This window comes from Arachis stenosperma, chromosome 9, assembly GCF_014773155.1.
Source record: "Arachis stenosperma cultivar V10309 chromosome 9, arast.V10309.gnm1.PFL2, whole genome shotgun sequence".
NCBI classification, from domain to species: Eukaryota; Viridiplantae; Streptophyta; class Magnoliopsida; order Fabales; family Fabaceae; genus Arachis; species Arachis stenosperma.
This window is the reverse complement of record NC_080385.1, coordinates 22,535,512-22,555,870: the sequence shown is the minus strand read 5'-3', so window position 1 is coordinate 22,555,870 and position 20,359 is coordinate 22,535,512. Positions and strand designations below refer to the sequence as shown.

General features: G+C 36.1%; 2 protein-coding genes across 4 annotated transcripts; both read right to left on the bottom strand.

The window, feature by feature from the left end:
- Window positions 1–7,247: 7,247 nt before the first annotated feature.
- On the bottom strand, window positions 7,248–11,269 carry LOC130947772 (uncharacterized). Of its 3 annotated transcripts, none has more exons than XM_057876476.1 (8): window positions 11,063–11,269; window positions 10,176–10,551; window positions 9,816–10,084; window positions 9,194–9,406; window positions 9,018–9,110; window positions 8,827–8,928; window positions 7,686–8,063; window positions 7,248–7,606 (listed from the first exon to the last, which is right to left on the bottom strand). In XM_057876476.1, exons 2-8 carry the CDS (start codon window positions 10,522–10,524, stop codon window positions 7,511–7,513), a joined length of 1,500 nt encoding a protein of 499 aa, XP_057732459.1. In that variant the 5' UTR covers window positions 10,525–10,551; window positions 11,063–11,269; the 3' UTR covers window positions 7,248–7,510. The 3 variants fall into 3 exon arrangements, with proteins under 3 accessions (XP_057732459.1, XP_057732458.1, XP_057732460.1); XM_057876475.1 differs by having other exon boundaries at window positions 10,176–10,537; XM_057876477.1 differs by having other exon boundaries at window positions 9,816–10,051; window positions 10,176–10,537.
- A 7,247-nt stretch (window positions 11,270–18,516) lies between these two features.
- LOC130949232 (uncharacterized) lies at window positions 18,517–19,631 on the bottom strand. The gene is made up of 2 exons (XM_057878010.1): window positions 19,319–19,631; window positions 18,517–19,238 (listed from the first exon to the last, which is right to left on the bottom strand). The coding sequence occupies exons 1-2, from the start codon at window positions 19,629–19,631 to the stop codon at window positions 18,517–18,519; spliced, it is 1,035 nt and encodes a 344-aa protein (XP_057733993.1).
- Window positions 19,632–20,359: the final 728 nt, after the last annotated feature.

Here is a 20,359-nt window from a genome sequence, read left to right as displayed (position 1 = left end):
TAACCCTCGGATCCAGGCCATCATCTGCGAAGATGTGAATGGATCCTCGCTGCTGATTAACTCTAGGTAATACTACACCTGCTCTTGCGTCTTAGAATATGCTGCGTTGACTAGGTGTCTTTTAGCTTCCTTACTCTTGAAACTTGTTGCAAAGTTAGAAGCAATATGTCTTACATAGTAAACATTGTGTTTCTATCCACACCCATCCTACTCTAAAGCTGACTTTATTGCTACATGTCTATAAGAGATAAGCAGAATTTCCGATTGAGTCGCTACATGCCTCTTTAGGTTGGTAAGAAAAAAGTACCATGAATATGTATTCTCTCTTTCAAAAATCGCAAAAGCGATGGCCAGAATGTTGTTATTCCCGTCCTGTGCTATGCCCATAAGTAGGGTACTCGTGTACTCACCATACAGGTGCATTCCATCCACTGAGACCAGTGGCTTACAGTGCTTGAAGGATTCAACACACAACGGAAACGACCAAAAAACCTGATGAAACATGACACTGTCACGTTCCAGAGTGTTGCCGACATAGTACGGTTGCATTTGTCGGTCAACAATTGTCCCTGGTATGAAAATGCTTACTTAGTAAACATATAAATGACTAAAACCACAATAAACAACAAAGACCAATAAGTGTGACATGTCAGATATACCTGGAACGAAAGCCTGCAGGGCGTTGAAATATCTTCGCAGTTGGTCGTATGACTCATCCCAATCACCATAGATTTTAGCAATTGCCTTCTGCTTCACGTGCCAAACCTTCTTGTTTGAAACCTTGTACCCGTATGCTGACTTGACTGATCCTTGCAACACCTTTACGGAAATGATCGCATCAGCATGAACCATGGGAAATATATGGTGGCAGATGACGTTGCTATCAAGTTGAGCATGATCTTGAAACGTCGAACTTGCCAAGCAACTATGAGGCCCTTAGTATTTTTTAATTTTCCAAAATCTGGAAGACCTGGTCTTTGCAACCCGTACCATCCAACGACATTGGTCCCCAAACTGCTTGCATCGACATACGTTCCTACTTTGATCTGACTCTACTACCTTGTATTCTGCAGATTTGCGGATGTTGCAGTTTTTAACAGCAAGTATCGCTGTTTCTCTATTGAAAAACTTTAACCCAATCTCGAGCTCCATTTCACTTGACAAAGCGTAGTTGCTCTGTCTATCTTCTGTGGTAGTCAAATTCATTGCTCTAAGATTTAAAGACAGATAGTGTTCTGGCGTGCTGCTGGATACACCACCAGCCCCCGTCCCACCTCCGGATTCGACATGAATTGGACGAACTGTCTCGCGATAAAGCGGCTGGATTTCGGGAACAACTTCTGCTTCATCACCCCTAAAATCTTTGATCTCATCTTCATCAGACGTTTCTGCCATGCCATCATGATGACCTCATTCGAACACAACGAGGTTGGAAGCAAAGGGACGTGCATGGCGATTATCTGTATTTGGTTCCGGCGTCATAAAGGCGTTAGGGGTTGGACTTCGGGCCCTACAAGTATCCCGACCTGAAACGAAATCTGCCGATCCCAAATTTCTAATACCCTCCACATTATTAGAACTAGATGAGCTTTCACCAATATCTTGAAGATTCACACAAAGTTTCAATGAATAGATGCTTCCAATGCTATGATGATAAGAAAACATCATCAAAATATGCTAATCAGATTTAATCTGCATTTTCTGATATGCAAACGAGTTGGCTACTGCAACTGGCATTCTATAAGTCAACTTTGTGATTTCTTTTTTTTCCAACCACTCCAGTATTCATGAGAATAAAATTCTTCAGCTCTTGCAATGATGTCTGTGGCAGAATCATTATCCAAAGTGGATCATCACAAACAAATATAATACCTTCCGTCGTATGAGAAACTTCCAGATTAGGATATACGATCATGCATATATTTTCAGAAGCCAACACACAGCAAAATTAGCACCCACAATATTTAAGAGAGAAAGAAAGTAAAGAGGTTGAAAAGAGATTTCGGAGTTGGAAGAGAGTGCAAGAGAATGGTCCCTTCCGTGAATGGTAACACACTGGTTGGCACAAGCATTTATATAGGAAAACTAGGAACCAATTTCGCATGTGGTATACCTTAAGTGTACTATTTCGTAGGAGTCCCACCAGAAGTTTCTATTTTGTGGGCGCCAGACACAAAATGGCCTCCTCCTATTTCGCTAGTGCCGAGCAAGACATGGCTCTGTTGCTGTCAGTTTCAATTCACATGCGTTTTTCCTGAGATGACGAGTATTTCCATTTCGCAAATACTACCCCTGAAATGATCCTGCGTATTTTTGTAAAATTTTCTTTACATGCATATTATGAGAATTAATATATTTTATTTACTTATTTATATAAAAAAACTAGAGTAGGCCTTCAATAATTGAAACAAATTACAATTATTCTGTTAACGGTCTTATTAATTATTGTCTTCAATAACCAGCACCAATACTAACATCATAGTTAAGTTTAATAACATTAGACAGAAGAAACCAAACGTACCAAATAGAGGGTGTCTTTAAAATAAGTCTAAATAATTTTGTGCATATTGTATGTATAATTTTTATAAGGTTTAATTACTCTGTTGGTCCCTATAGTTTTGCGAAATTTTTAATTAGGTCCTTATACTTTTTTTTTCTTTTAATTGGGTCCCTATACATTAATTTTTTTTCAATTAAATCCCTACCGTGACAAAATCATCTAAAATAACAGAATATTCTCTTAAAAAAACGAATATTCTCTTTTTTAGGATAGCAGGACACTCTTATATTTTTAAAATTCCAAAAAAACCCTTCTCACTTCCACACTCACGTATCCTTAGCCCTAACGTCTTCATCCATTCATCGAGCTCTCTCCGGATCTGCCGCACGGTGCCCTCTCGCCGCGCCTCCTCCTCTCGGCGTCCCTGTCGTGCCTCGTCCCTTGTATTCTACTCTTCCCTTGTATTTCGCCGTGCCTCTGTCCCTCTCTCGCTCTCCGCGTCTCGCCTACGTGCCTCCATGCCTCCGTGCTTCCATGCTTCCCTCCGTCACCGCGCTGCCGCTTTGTTTCTCGCGCCTGGTTTTGCTGCCTCGCGCCTACTCCCGTGGCTTCTATTTCAGACAGAGCCCAAGACTAGGTTGGATGCAGGGACTTGGGGGTTAGCCTTGGTTATTGTATTTCGGCTGCAGTGGCTTGTTCGGATCGACTTGTTGTTGCAGTTAAAGGGGATTCTGGATTCTGATTTAATGCCATTGAAGTTGAGGTATATACTGCTGAACTCATGCTTATGTGGATTGATCCCTTATTTTTAGTTATATTTTCATCATCATATAATGAAATGGTTCTTATTTTAGTCTATACATTATTATTAAGTAACAACCAGTATGAAAAGTGTATAAAATTGAGAATATAATGACTGATTCTGTGGATTTATGCATGTCTCAAATACTTATTTATTGCCATTATCTTGAACTTGGATCTTCCATGAGTAATTCCTATGGGACAACCCAAAATCTCTAGTAATGGAAGATTTTTTTTACTAGTTACTAGTGAGGACTGAGTACTGAGTAGTGGTAAAGGTAAATTATTAAACATGTACTTGTCTGGGTTCTGTTTGTTTTCTCTTAAATGCAAATGGGTTTGCGTAAAAATCTATTTTTTTTGAATGATCTGAATTTGTTTGCAATTCATATCATTTCCTTCAATGATTTTCCTAGATTGTGTTCCATTGTTAATGTGCTTTATGAAGTACCCTTCTATTTATATATTTTTTTATCGTTATGATTATCAGTGAAAGCTTACAGTGTTGTACAATTATTACACATAACATAAACTTTTTACCATTTGCGGCATTTTGATTTTTCCTTTTGGGTGTTCTAATGATTTCATTTACTATCTGTATTTGTGGCTTTATGATTGGTTTATGCTACATTTACTGTTTCATGTTTTTAATTTTTAGTTTCTATAATGACAATAAACACTTTTTGTTAGTGTGGTTACAGTGGAGAAGAATCAATCAGATTGAAAAAAAAAGTAGACATTTCTTTGGTGATGATTTTTATACACTTTTGTTTAGAGACATTGATTGAGTTTAAAATCAGAACGAGTTCAGAGTGGTGTTGTCTTTCACAAGTTATTTGTATCTGTATGTCTTTTATTCCATGACAAGGCCCAATAATATTGTTCAATTCATATAATCAATACCACTTATTTGTATCTTTTATTCAATGGTTGATTCTCTTTCGAGATGACCTTATTGCTTCGCCCTCCAGGAAGTGGCAAAACAACACTATTGTTGCCTCTGACAGGAAGGCTTGACCATTCTCTCAAGGTTTTGAATCTCTAGCCTTCTTTCTTGTAATTTTTTTTTTACTAATTTTCTCTATATAATTATTGGTGTTTGAAAGTGGTATCTGCATGCCATGCCATATTGAATCTTTCAAGCATTGCTATATTAATTTGTCATAGCATTTTTTTGTCTGCTAATATATAGTACCACAAAGGACACACACTAGGTAAAAGTGAAAATTTCTTACAATAGAAACACACTAGAAGAATTCATTCCTCTAGTCAAGGGTGGAAGCAAAGATAGTAGGTAACTCAATTTTCAAAAGAAAAAAAAAACATGTTTAGTTAAACTGGCTTGAGTGATGTTTTGTTTTCCTTGTATGAAAGAGCTTTGGAAAAAAGTAAATAGAAGAGAGTAAGAAGCAGGAATAATGTCGGACCATGATTTAGATGCATATATGAAGGTACAATACCCTACATTTTTAAGCTTGTATTTACAGTGATATATTCATATAATGTAAATTTAATTTTTATTTTTCTTGTTATATGCAGCCATCTTCCCTAACTACTCTCTAAGATTGTGTATATGGCATTGATATTCAAAACTGATATAATCATATATGATTGCATATATTTACTGATGAACTGAAGTCTGCTCTCTTAGAATTCTTCTCGACTCAAAATCGTTCGTTATCAATGTTATTATTGATTTCTATGCTAGTTTAGGGAGTGGGAGACTGCAACACAAGAACTGATTTTCCGATTTTAAATTTCAATAACATAAATTACATAGCCTTGTGGTTTTTATTGTGTACCATGATATGATAAAGACACAAATTATATTCTATGAATCCACACAAACATAAAATGTTACATTATCATAATGAATACTTGAAGGATGAAAACCGAATTTTATATATGCTTATTACTAGTATTTGTATTTCATTTTATCCATTCTTTTTTTAGGTTCTTAAGATAAGGTATTTTGAAAGTCAAAAACAAAAGAGAAGGTATTTTTGGTACAGTTTTTATATAAATAAGCAAAAGAATGATAGTGACAAAATAAAATAGATTATAAGAATATTTTTCATGTCTTAGAATCATTGAATAGGGATTATAAGAATATCTTTTATTGGATATTTATAGTTTTACCGAATTTCAATTAAGTCTCTATATTTTTTTCTTTTCAATTAGGTCTCTAAGGGTATAAAACTAATTTCACAATTCACTAACGTTTTTTTGACGTTTAACGTTAATAGGAACTAAATTGAAAAAAAATTAACATATAGGAACCCAATTAAAAGGAAAAAAAGTATAGGAATCTAATTGAAAATTTTGCGAAACTATAGGACCAACAGAGTAATTAAACCTTTTTATAAACCAATTTCATTAAAAGAAAACCAAATAATACAATGAAAGAAGTATTTTTATATACGTATTATGATATAAATAAATAATTATATTTTTATATACAATATTATACATTGGCAAGTGCGACCATTTTACCTTTCAATAAATAAATATAAAACATGTCGATACATAAAAAATATAAATATTTTTCCATCACTAAAATAAATTATTATAGAGCAAAAATTTTATAATATTAAAAGATATATTAAAATGTTATTTTGTATTACATCACATAAAAAAATTAAAATAATCAAATTTTATTTTATATTATTTTATAAATTATTCGATTGTTTCATAAAAATTAAAAAAAAATAATTATTTTTGTTAAAAATATTATTATTTAATATAATAATTTTTATCCAGATATTAGTAGAAATGTATCTTTTCTGTATTGTTTATTTTCTGTATCGGTTGGTTTTTGCAAGTATAAATAAAACAACACGAAAAGTACACTTTTCTTATTTTAGAAAAGATCAACCTATCCATATAATTATATACGTAATATTTTAAATAAAAATATATTTTAATAATATGTATAATTTTTTATTACGTATTAATGAAAATAGTAATTTAAAATGTTTTTAGTCTTAACAGTTAACATGAAAGAATCTAATCATTAGTCAAATAATATGAACTTTAATTTAGTTATTTTATAATTCTCTAATTAAAAATAACATTTTAATATGAATTTATTTAAAATAATAAAAAATTTTACTCAATAATTATTGATTTTATTGAATAAAAAATATTGATATTTTCATGTATTGATATACTTGTCATTTTATTAACAATACTTGTCATTTTAAAATATATTATATAAAAAGAAATAAATAAATATTTATTTATATATTATTTTATATTTATTAAAATCTATCATTACACTTCTTTTATTGCATCATCTAATTTTCTATTTTGAAAACATCTAATAATCCATAAAAATGGTGCTAACAATACCCATAGTTGTTTGGGTACTTTTGGACACAGTCTATATATACGATTGAGAAATTTTGGATAAACAAATATTTTTTAATTAAATTCTAACAAAATTTCCAAAAAAAAGCTTTTTAATACAAAATACAGAAAATTTATAAATCAACACAAAAATTTCTTGTAACAAATACAAAAAATTTTGAAAAAAATAAAAATATTTGAATAAAATATAAAAGTAATGTATAAATAACTAAATATAAAAAAGAAAAGAAGAAAAAACGTGTGAGAAGGAAAATGAGCGAGGCAGAAGAAACAGAAGATTATGTTTCTTTTTTTTTTTAAGTTTAAAACACCGCTGTAAATAGAAGGCTAGCTAGGCTGGGCTTGCGACCACAATTTGAGTTGGTTGTATTAGTGGGTTGTAAATACAAGCTCAATTAGGTGTACGTGCAGCAACACAGTTTCCATTAATCGCGGAATAAATAACTGCAGCAGACATCAAATTGCAGCAATTTACGTGGCGATTTATTTGCAAAGATTATTTGTAATTTGTAGCGATATTAAACCGCCGATAATACACCCATATGCTTCTAGTGGTAGTTTGAAACCACTACTACGGTTTCAAAAGACTTTTAATTTACATTTCATAATCGCCGCTAATTTTGAATTGGTACATTTTTCACACAAGGAAACTAGTTTCGAGGATAAGCACACCAGTACTAATATCATAGAAAAAGTATATAACAAACAAGTTAGTCTTAAAATAAAACAATTTTCCAGGTCAACATAGTTGTCTAAAATAGTCTTCAACATCCATTCTCTACTCTTGCTCCACCTAAATAGAAAAGTAATATAAAAGTCTTTAAAATTCAATTCTTATTTTCAATCATTGTCAGATTCATGGTTTTGAGCATCGTGGCTAGCTGAGGAAGACGGCCTTGCACCAGGTGAAACTGGTCCATTCACCTTATCTGAATCCTGAAAAAGAAAAATTAAAAATTAAAAATTAAAAAAGTGATTTGCTGTAAGATACACTTTTAACATTTGAGACACATACAAATGCATTCATCACAGAAGCAATCTCAGGTGGCAAATTGCTTCCTTGTAGTTCAATAAGAAATTTCACAGCCTTTTCCAATGCTTGCCGCCTCAACTTCTCCTGTTTCATTTCCGTCTCAAGATTTTGAACCTGTAATCTCGAAGCCTCTAATTGAGACTTTATTACATTCATCTCTACTTGAATGTCATGATTAACTGATGAAGACATTCGACCCAGTTGATGTGTACTTTGACCAAATAGTTGAGTAGGACATGGCCCAGAACCTACACCTCGAACACGACCCAAGTGCTCCTTTCCAAGAGCTTGAAAAAGTGAATCATTTTGGGATAATGCTTTGGAGGAGGCGTCATCACGCTCAATACTCGTAATTTTTTCCTGCAATATACAGGTAAGATTTCAGCCCAATACCTTATATAACAAATTCAGATGAGAAGAAATAAAGACCCTTTTGTACCAATGAGAATACAACCAAAACTAGAGTATTATCACTGTTGCATATACTATCTAAACTCAATAAGGCAATTCACGATGTTCCAATGCATGCACCAGCTTTTAATACCATATAGCACATACCAGAACACATGGGTGATTAATGACCATTCACAGAAAAAAATTATTCTGGATACCTTCTCAATCATTAGCATTTTCAAGACACAAGTATTTTTATGGTAGCCAAAAAAGTAACCATGTCATATTCTTACTCAATTTTCTCTCTCAGTTACACACTAATTTTACTCAGATTTTCCGCATATGCTACTGAACAGCAAAAAAATGAACAAAACGCATTATAGGTCCACATGTTATGCAAATTGTGATGCCAAGTGGTGTAAATGCTTCAGATTATATCCATTTCATAGAGGAGACAAAAAAGGAACATGATTCAAAAGACATTACTGAATTCTAAGTATTCTTTCAATCTCCCATAACTGAGGTTAAAATGAACTCTGCAATACATGACCACGATATAACTCCAGAAATAAAATTTAGACCTTCACAGACTTCTCACAACTAGGTCAAATCATCGGACTTTTGTATAACAACTTTGTTGTAAATAATAGGCTGTAAGTTTAAAGCATATTACAAATATAAACTGAAATAAGATAAGCACCTATATATTTAAATATGTTAAGAAACTTACACCAATAACCTGAGCTTCATTATGGATATAAGAGCCATCCTTTCTCTTGTGCACTATAGTCCACATCTCTCCTCTACTAATGCGCCTCCCACATTGTCGTTCCTAAATTATTAATCACACGATCATATTTACTCAATGATAGAAGTGAAAAAAAGTAACTACTTCAATTACAGAACTATAACATTGGTCACCTCTTCATCTTTCCTCCTAGCTATGCTTTTTGAACCGCCAGTATGGGTGAATAATTGTTTTTTCCTATTTTCAGCATTTTTCTTGCATATCTCCTATTGTCTCATCGCAAGGAATACAGTAATGAGCTAATTAAATAACATCAGTTTAAATTATCAAGTCTACTTTTGACTTTTACCCGTGTTTTCTTTGACAAGCGATAGTCAATGAACCATCTCCAATGATTTTCATCAATTCTAGAAGGACGCCTTGCAATGTTTTCTTCAATGCTCAAAGTATGATCATAAAATTGGTGAAATAGCCTATGCCTTGTATCCTTCCACACCTTTCCTAGATTCTTCAGCATATATCGTTTTATCTTGTTTTCCACATCCACAAAATGAAACTTCCTCTGCAAGAGAGATTAATGACTGTAACATCTGAAACAACCACCATGCTATATGGACACTAGAAATCGAATACAAAATCACCCTATAATCACATTTATAATCAAACTTTATCAACAATATAATTAAATTTGATTCACATTTATAATCAAAATATGAATAAAAATAATATAATTGGTTGCTAAATTTGGTGTTCATAAAAAGTTTGATTATTCTGTTGTGAAAAAGTTTGATTACTCTATTGCAAAAAGTTTGATTATTTTAGTGGTTAATCATTCTGCTGGAAAAATATGTATTAAACACGTATAAATAAACACAAAATGTGGTGACTAATTTGGTGGGTGATTTCTTGTTTTCATAGAGAATTTTTGCTGAAAGAAAGAGATTATATAATTCAAATAAAATAAAGCATACCTTTATAATGTCATTGTACACATCATCCTTTCTGGGGACCTTACGCCAAGACAAAAGATATATAGGAAATTTCTTATAATCACTTCCCAAAATTCCTAAAAAGCCGCTTAAGAGGCCACCCGCGTCACCAATTGGTTGCAAGTGCTCATTGCATGTAAGTATCACCTTTCTACCCGCAGGGAGTGACAAAACATCATCAACCTTTAGTTTAGCTTCTTCTATTACATTATGTTGATCTAAAACCAATGATAACTTCTCTGATTTGTCATCTTCGCCAAAAAATAAAAAGAAGCAAAAAAAGAAAAGAATAATTTAAAAGACAATATTAAGTTGAAACATTGAGAATGACAAAACTCTTACCAATAACATTAACCTTCCAATAGTCATTATTCTTACGACTGCCGCAACTTATGGTGGCCACATGTTCATCAAATGATTCAGCATCATCATCTGAATTAATCGACTCATGACACGGAACAGAACTAGATCCAAGCGGATGATGAACACCACTTTCAAAGACTAGTGTTAATGGACGAGCATCCCCAGGAGTTGGCAGTGATGAATGAGGATCCTTCCGGGCTGGAAGTACTGGACAAAGATCACCGCAGGATGATGGAATAGGTTGGGCACTGCTACGCGATGGTGGAACAGCTAGGCTTGATTTCTCTGTAGTGGATGCTGTAACTTTCAAACGTTTATTACTAGGCATTGCTGCACAAAATCTGTATCATTAAGACTGTTCCAAGATTAGACTCAAATGCATTGAATAACTTACACAAGTAACTCCACTCCATGTACAAACTTTTCAAAACATTTATAATCCTGAAGGTTTAGAGCTCTAAAATGAAACTGTTATCTGTCTTAGTTGATGTAAAATCTAAACTATTTGGAATGCCTAGAATTGCTTGCTTAAAATAAAAGTACTTTTTCCTTCTTTTTTTTTTTTTTGTTAATAGAAGTAATTTATTAAAAAAAAATTGTATATTTTTCGTTTCCTAAGAAAAATTGCACACTAGATTAACTACAGTTAAATTTTGCAACCTATCAGCCAAACCATGTGCACTCAGCAATTTTATCAAAGAACAAAAGATCAGACTAACACAGAAAAAAGAAATCACGTAACAAATTCAATAAGACCACCCAATGAAAGACTGAATCAAAAAGACAAAGAAAATAAATAAAATAAAGAATCGTATAATGAGACAAGCAGCAGATCGCACAAAAGCAGAAATCTAGAAATTCCAAACCAGATCCAGTGGCACGAGATCTGAAGGATAGAAGCACCGAGTGTGGGAATCGAATTGGTAGCGCCGGCGACGGTGACGGTGACGGACTGTTTAAATGAATAGGGCAGGACCCCAGGTGTTTTTCACTTTTTCTTTAGGTTTTATTTTAGTTTCGTTGCTCGGCGGTTTTGTTAGAGAGAAAACCACCAAAATTAGAACCACCGCAAATTAAACGTAAACCGCCAGGGAAAAAACTGGGGGATAATTAACCCGCAAATTTCTTATTTTCAAAATTTCTAAACGGAAGGGTTTTTTTACCTTTATCAAATTTTGAGTAAATTTATATTTTAATCTCTGATAAATCATTGTAATAATATTACAAAATGAGAAAATCTTGGGCCAATATTTTTTAGTAGTTTTAGCTATTATTTAATATGCATAAATATTAAATTATTTTTACCAAATAAATTTTATTAATATATATATGTAAATTTTAAAAAATGTGAATACAAATAGTATTAATTTATATGTGTAAAATTTGATACAAATTATATGTTTTTTGTACATAAAATATCTGTAAATTAAATATTGAGTGCAGATTATTGTTGACCAAAAATAATAATATTTATTGGCCATATAACATTACTATTGCAAAATATATTAATTACAGTAAATTACTAGTTAGTGAATATCAATTCACAAATATTTGTCATAAAATCATGTATTTAGAATTTTTTTAATATGAAAGAAAAAATATTTTTAATAAGAGGTATTAAGATGTTATTTTTTATTTTGAGTAAAGGACATTTTCGTCCCTGACCTTTTTTTTCGCGGACATTTTTGTCCTCAAGGAATGGAAAATACATTTAAGTCCCTCACCTCCGAAAAACGTGGACATTTCAATCCTTCCGTCGAATTCAGGCGTTTGGACGGGACGGAAAAGTCTGACCTGGCAGAGATGGTGCTGACCTGGCCGTTACAGAAGCCACGTAGCAAGGAGCATTTCGAAACAGGACATATAAGTCCCTGGAGACAAAAACGACGCCGTTTCGTTACTGACCTCCACTTCTTCTCCCTCGTCTACCTCGATTTTTCGGCATTGGCCTTGTTCAACCCATTATTGCAGCTTCGTCTCGAGCTTCCTCCGATGACGAAGCAGAAGAAGAAGAAGAAGAAGAAATCATTAAAGACGACGCAAGAAACCCCGGCCCCTGCCCCGCCGGAATAATCGACTGCTCCGCCGTCGCCGCTATTTCTCCTGCTCCGCCATCGCAGAAACCTTAACTTCCACTACACGTTCCGCCTCAGATTCCTCCTCTCTCTTCCAACGACGAGGAGCTCGTACAGCAGGTGGTGTCCGGCGATAGGGTTTGTTCAGATTTCAGTGGGTGTTGTGGGTCCATTGTTGCTCGATGGGGTAGAGCACACGGTGCCAATGGGTACCACCGAGGGCTGTTTGGTTGCAGGCACAAATAGGGGTTCCTTGAAGACCCAATCAACTTCGATTCCCTCGCTGTCGTTTTCGATAAGTAATTTTTATTTTCCATAATTTTAGTTCCTTTTTTTTCACTCACACCTTCAACACAAGTTTTGATTTTTTGTAATGTTATTGATTTTTTGCTCTTTTGGGTAAGTGATTATCGTGACAAGTTTGAATTTTTTCTTGGCTTTCTTTTGTGATACTTCTTCAGATGCCATGGAAGGAAGAATTTCCTTTCTTCATTTACTCCCCCACAACACCCACTTTGTCAATTCTGTTGCGTTTGTTGTTGTTGCTGTGATTGTTGCTGAAGCTGTTGCTGCTGCTACTGTTATGGTTGTTGTTGATGTGATTGCTGAGGGTATTAGGGGAGAGAAGGGGAAGAGATATTGTGAATTGAAGGGGATTGTTGTTGAGAGAAGTTTGAGATCGAAGGCGATTGCACTGGCGTTGAAGGGTTGGGATTTGAATTAGGGATTGGGTTTGGGTTTGGACTTTAGGAAGGCTGGGATTGAGGGTCCATGGTAGAGGGTTTAGGTAAGGACGTTGAGGCGTTTGGAGTTTCAGCCATTTGTAGAAGAATTGCTTAGTAGAATTGGAGAGCAGAAAGTGAGTCTATGATTTCCACGGCGATGCGGACATGGCCAAATTGGGCGGAGAGGTTGAGTGAATCGCAAGAGGAAGAAGAAGAAGGACGGAGGAAGTCGCCGGCGTTGATGGTGGCTGACGGAGGCGCGGCTGTGCGGCGGTGATGGAGGCAGGGCTGAGGAAGAATAATGGAAGGAAAAGGGACGAAGGAAGAAGAAAGTGGCAGATGGGGGAGGAGACGAAACGGCGTCGTTTTCGTCTCCAGGGACTTATACGTCCTGTTACGAAATGTTCTGTCTCCAGGGACTTATACGTCCTGTTACGAAATGCTCTATGCCACCTGTCCTCCGTTACGTGCCACCTCAGCGCCACCTCTGCCAGCTCAGCCTTTTCCGTTCAGTGCAAACGACGGAAGGACATAAATGTCCACGTTTTTCAAAAGTCAGGGGCTTTAATGTATTTTCAATTGCTTGAGGACGAAAATGTTCGTAAAAAAAAAGGTCAATGACGAAAATGTCCTTTACTCTTTTATTTTTGATATGTTGGTGAAGTATGATGTGTTTAATTAAAATATGAAAAACATATATAAATGGACTATTAAATTTGTGACGTAAAATATAAATTTGACCGTCAGATTTATGTATCTCACCAAAATTAAATCTTTAGGTTTTATTTTTTCTCTTTCCTTAATAAATCTAATTCTCAAATTTCTATAAACATTTAAAGAAGTCAAATCGAGATTTCTGATTTAAAAAAAAAATCTTATTCATATTATCAAAAAGGTAAATGTTGTGATGTTTTTTAAATTGTACCTAACTTACCAAAAAAAGGAAAATAGATAATATTTAATAAGTTTTAAATATTTTTTGTTTTAAATATTTTATTTTTTACTTTTAAAAATAAGTTAAGCAATTTAAACACTATAATAAAAGACACCATAAAATTCACCTAATAAAAAACACCCACCATTCTATAATGATGCATAAGTGCATAACACATCAAATATCTCCATTACTACAAAAAAAAAAAAAACTTAATATGTCTATCAACTAAAAGGATTAAATAAACAATCTAAACACACACACATTCAAAATTATACCTGCGAATTTCAGAAATTATTTTTCTTATGGATGCAGGGGTGGTGTATCGACTGAATATTGGCCAAAGAAGAATATTACCGATGTGTGGAGTTCACCCTCAACACGCTGGGGACGTGGAGCCTAAACGAAAGAGCAACGTGGCGGCACGCCTTCAACACGCTAGGGGCGTGCTGACTCACCACACCGGGGGCGTGGAACCTGGAGGCCCATGAAACGCAGCAAAGTATTGCAGAATTTTAATACTGCTGCTGCACCACGTGGGGGGCGTGTTGCAGGCCTGCCTACATGCAGGGGACAGCCCCCCACTCCGGAAACCAGCACGAGCTCTCTCCTTTATGTATATATATGCACTCTTCTTCTCCCATTGTTCATCATACAGCTGCTGAAGCAAAGAAATAAGAGAAAAGGAAAGAAGTGTGCCCGTGTTAGTGTGTAGGTTGTAGTGAGGAGAGTGTAGTGAGTAGTAGTGAGTAGTAGTGAGTTAAATTTATACGGCGAAAGAAAAAAATTATTAGTTTAAGAGATTGAAAAAAATGGTACGTAATTATATGGTGCCCGAAGAACATATTATCAACTATTTGGATCATCCTATTATGTAAGTTGACAAATTTTAATTTTTTTCTGTATTTAAAGTTTATTTTATTTTTTATGTATTTATATTTTTTTATGTATATATATTTTGTAATGAAAATATTATTTTGTGTATTTTATAAATTTTAAGAATATAACAATAGTTTTTATAAAATAAACGTTAATAATAATAATATGTAATTTTTAATAATTTTTTATAATTTTTGTTATTATGAATATATTCAAGAATAAAAAAATATATTGACTTTTTAAAAATAAGTATGTTGCGTATATTAATAAATAAATATTATAATAAATTAAATATGTAAAATGTATAAAATAGTATAATATATTGTTATTAAAAAATTGAAAAAATAAATAATTTGATAAATAAAGATTATTAAATAATACGTGATAAATGTTATTAAATATTGTTATCGCATAAATTTTTTTTGTAAGGATTAAATATTTTATTCGATAAATAAATAAAGAATTTAAATTTTTAATAAATAAATAAATAAATAAATAGATAAGCTATGTTAAATATTTTAATAAATAAGATATTAAAATAAATATGTGAATGTTTATTAAATATTTATAAGGATTATTATTTAATTAATGTAACATATATCTTTGTTGATGCAGCCTAACAGGAATTTGTTGGTGCATAAACTGGATCCGCCACAGACGTAGAATCCGATGGTGGAGAACTACTTACGCGCCACGGGATTCTACCACATCTCTAGGATTGGAGACATAAGAGGATTTCACCCCATGTTAGCTACTCTGGTTGAAAGGTGGAAGCCAGAAACCTACACCTTTGTATTGCTAGTCGGTGAGGTTACAGTGACATTGGAGGATGTCGCTCATATATTCGGCCTACCCATTAATGGAGAGCCTGTTAGTGAATGGACAGATAGTAGTGGTGACTTCCTTCAAAGTCAGAGCATAGCGATATTCGGTCGTGAGCCATCAATCAGTCATTCTTCGAAGTCCTATACAAAGCTGGGTTGGGTTCGACGTATCAGAGACGCAGAGACGTTGGACACTAAGGAGTCCATCAGGAGATACGTCAAATGTCAGATCTTCTGTTTGTTAGGGTCGACCCTATTCACGGATAAGTCGACCGCATATGCCCATGCGAAATATCTACCATTGCTACGCGATTTTGAGCGGATCCATACTTATATTTGGGAGTCAGCATGTCTCGCACATCTTTACAAAGCACTATGGCGTGTATCACGATATGATACAAAGGAGATGGATGGCCCTCTGAATCTGTTGTTTGTTTGGGCATATGAGCGAATGCCGTGTATTGCTCCTGTATCGAGACAAACACTTCCACCAGTCGAGATAACAGTTTCCAGGTGGTAATAAGTATTATTTTAGTCATGTGTTATATTCATGATGCATGTTTGACATATGGTGACTTATTTAAATTTTTTCTATTAATAATGTTTCAGGTGGAGTCATTCGGAACGAGCCACAGCGTGGTTATCGAAGACCGTAAAGACATTCAGGCATGATATAGACTATATGCAGGAGGTAAATAGTTATGTTCTTCTTATCCGTTTTTCCAACCATTATTGTTAGGATTCTAATATACCAATAGTACGTGGTAGTTTGAGTGGCGGCCGTACGACGGATTGATCGTTCCCGACGAGTTGCATCCCCATCTTGAGGTATGTGACATCGTTGCTCCGTTGTTGTCGTTCGAGTGTGTCGAGTGGCACCCTACGGACCGAGTGATGCGTCAAATTGGATATGTACAACCTCCTCCGCGGGAACTCTCAGCACTATTAGCACAGCTACCACTCTCAAGGCAGCCACCATTCTCAGCACTCTCAGCACAGTCACCAGGGTCAGTCCGGCCAGCATCATGATCCCATACTTACCATTCCTTCCGGTCATGATTGGTTTGAATTTTTCAGCGACGGACACGGAGATCAGCAACTACAGCATTGGATCAACGCTGGTTTGGGTGGCTGGTCAGATTTTAGTGGTATCCCTTCACCGTCAGTGTCGGCTGATCCACATAAGGCATCAGTAGATATGGCCCATGGTTTGCGGGATCGTACTTCCAACCACACGTCAAGGAGTGCGTCATGTGATAGTGGTTTTATCCAGCGTCAGCGGGCATACGCAGTTGTTGACACGTTCAACCCTGGTCCATCCGCTCCAGCAGAGGCAGGCGGGTTGGCCGCTCCGACAGATGCAAGTTGGTCGGCTGCTCCGACAGAGGCAAGTGGTTCGGGAGCTCCGGGGGTGGATGACTCAGTTTGAGGTCACCCATATGACCTACGGACGGAGCGAAATCCACCTGATAGGTATACTCCATCGCGGTTCGGTTAGGGCATTATGGGTAAGGGACTGAACTGGTTCATTGGAAAGAAGTGAGCTTGGGTTTAGGTTTTTTAGATTTTATTTTCAGAATTTAATGTAAATCGTGTTTAATGTTTGGTTTGTTAACTTATGTAATCCATAGTTCTTTTTTTGTATATTTACTTCAGGAAATCATTTAATGACAATATTAAGCGGACATTAAAATATCAATGGATAGACTCCAATTGAAAAATACAAACACGTCTAATTTCAAAAGCATCACCTGACAAAATGCAAATTAAAAAATACAAACATGACCGTATTAAACTACGAACCAGCACCACTCGGTCCAGCACGCTGAGGACACTTACTCCGACTATGACCCTGAGCACCACAGAGACGGCATATACGAGGACCACGCATGTCGCGTGAGTCCATTTAATTCAAGTATCGGGTCAGTTTGGGCCTGCCTTTAGACGTTCGCCTCAGGGCAGGATTAGCGACCAATGTGGGTCTCTCATAAGCAGGCCATATCTCGGGATCACCTAATAGTGTGAACTCAAATCTATATACCTTACGAACCTCCGTCATCTTGTACACATCATGCATATACAACTGTCAATCGAGACGCTGGTTAACACAGCAAGCAATAACATGGCGACATGGTATTCGTTCAACCTGAAAGTGCCCACAGTCACACGTCCGTCGCTCAAGATCAACAACTAACACCTTTCCCTTAGTCATTTCGCGCACCTCAAACATCTCATTTCGTCTATCAAAGTGGTGCACAACTATATTCCCAGCCTATTGCAGATTTGCTTCTATCCGTTGTTGTGCAAATACGGAGTAAGTAAATCCAGCACCCTTGCATTTGTGAGTCTCGGCACTCTTCCACGTAAAAAGTTCATTTAACCTATAATATGTTGCTCGGACCAGCGCCAACACAGGTAGATTACGGGCACCCTTCAAACTGAGTTAATGCACTCGACAATGTTTGTTGTCATATGACCCCATCGATGTCCCTCTTCGAATGCCAATACCCAATGTCTGAGTCCAATGGCATCGCACCACCTGGCATATGCCTCGCCTCGCTCTTCCAACCTCTTATAGATGATACTGTACTCCTCTACCGTTCTTGAATACCCTATGTTGACAACAAGTTTTTGCAAGTGAGGGACTTTGAATGCCCTTAAGAAGTTACTTCCGATGTGTCTTATACAAAACATCCACCATGCTCTTGGAGGTTGCCAGTCACCACTGGAACGATTTACTGCTGCCCGTATTGACTCATGCCGGTCTGAGATCATACCCACACTGTCTTTTCTAACAACACACATTCGCAGATTCCTAAGAAAGAAGAGCCACGCATCAGCTGTCTCCCCTTCCACCAAGGCAAAGGCGATAGGCACAATGTTCTAGTTCCCATCTTGTGCAACAGTGACTAGAAGTGTACCTTTGTATTTTCTGTATAGGTGTGTGTCGTCAACCTGAACCAGGGGCTTGCAATGCCTGAATGCCCTAATGCATGGATTGAAACTCCAAAATGCACGATGAAGTATTTTTACACCTTGCGCCTCCTCATTCCCGTTGTACAGTGGTCGTGTTTCTATTTGGACAACTGAACCAGGCATCTTCTGCACCATGACCGAGAGCCACCATGGCAATGCTTGGTAAGAATCCTCCCAACCACCAAAAACTTTGGCTATGGACTTCTGCTTTGCCAACCAAGCCTTTCGGTAACTGATGGTATAGTTGAACCTTGATTGGACTTCCGCAATTATAGATTTCACCTTGATAGACGGGTCCGTCTTGACCAATGGCCTTATAGCCTCAGCAACTGTATCCGAGTCCAACTTGGAATGATCTTGTGAAATCGTTCTGATTGTGCACGTGTGCCTACCGTTGTATCTGCGTATCTCCCAACAACCTTTTTTCCGTATCAAGCTGGTTCGGATAAGCCAGTCACATCCATGTCCGTACATCTTACATTTTGCACAGAATATCTGTGGCTCAGACTCATACACGTCATAGTCAACTCCTTTAGATATAGTGAAACTTCTAATTGCTGCGACGACCGACTTTCTAGAACTGTATTCCATTCCAATCCGGAACTCTCCGTCCTCAAGATCAGCAATGCCTACAGAAAGCCGAAATCATCGTTTATTTATCAATCCAAAGTATAAACTAACAAAAACTTATTGTTTAGTCAACACATACCTATGTTTGCATATTCCAGAAACTCGGGGACATGCATGGTGTCGAGATCTAACTCATGCATAAAAGGTGGAACGTACATCGGTTGACTGCTTGAGGGCTGAACCACTACATTCTCTACTGCTACCTCAACTCTCACATCACTATCCTCATCTTCATTGCCGACCTCATAAATGGCTTTAAAGTCCTCTTCGCTGTCACTATTCATTCCTTCGTACACTGCAGCTTTATCATCATCTATATCTATATCATTTTGAACCGCTACTACCTCTACAGTTTCAAACTCAACGTATGACTCAATCTGTGGGTGTCGCATCTAAGTCTACCGGTGAATTTGAAACATATTCTGCGTACTCGCTTCATCAGTGATCGGCATGGTATCAAACTGTATTAGACCACCAAAAACTACAACCAGATTCTGGTATAGAATTCTGCTCACTCTTATTAACGTACCGTTCTCCATGCTTTGACAGAGGCTGTTCTGCAGTTCCATTAACGTTATCGTGCATGGAACCACAAACGAAAACGGATTCTGGGACACAAACCTCACTCCCTCATGAGTTTATATATTATCTCACCGTTGCGATACACCACCAAGTTTGCGGTGTCCTCCATTACACTAACAACAGCCTCAAAGAACACTCAAAACACACTCAAATTTTATTCAGTATGCAAAATACTATCGAGCTCTGCCTTATATAGAGGGGTGCATTTAACACGCCCCCACGTGCTGCCTGCTGGTGGACGAAATTGTGATCACATCAATGTAGTACTCTTTGTTATTGTATGGAATCATTATTATGGCTCTTGGCTATATGTGGACACAACTCCGTTCAACGTAACCAGCAAGTGTACTGGGTCATCCAAGTAATACCTTACGTGAGTAAGGGTCGATCCCACAGAGATTGTTGGTATGAAGCAAGCTATGGTCACCTTGTAAATCTCAGTTAGGCAGATTAAATGGTTATGGGTTTCAAAAATTAATAATAAACAGAAAATAAGATAGTAAATAGTTACTCATATAATTCCATGGTGGGAATTTCA

Bases quoted from the DNA above. Each gene is read 5' to 3' on its own strand.
- LOC130947772 (XM_057876476.1), bottom strand. From the start codon at position 10,524: ATGCCTAGTAATAAACGTTTGAAAGTTACAGCATCCACTACAGAGAAA. The intron at 10,085-10,175 runs GTAAGAGTTTTG...TTTTTGGCGAAG, and splicing joins TTGGAAGGTTAATGTTATTG to ATGACAAATCAGAGAAGTTA. The intron at 7,607-7,685 runs GTATGTGTCTCA...TTTCTTTTTCAG, and splicing joins CTTCTGTGATGAATGCATTT to GATTCAGATAAGGTGAATGG.
- LOC130949232 (XM_057878010.1), bottom strand. From the start codon at position 19,631: ATGCGACACCCACAGATTGAGTCATACGTTGAGTTTGAAACTGTAGAG. The intron at 19,239-19,318 runs GTATGTGTTGAC...GGCTTTCTGTAG, and splicing joins TCTGGAATATGCAAACATAG to GCATTGCTGATCTTGAGGAC.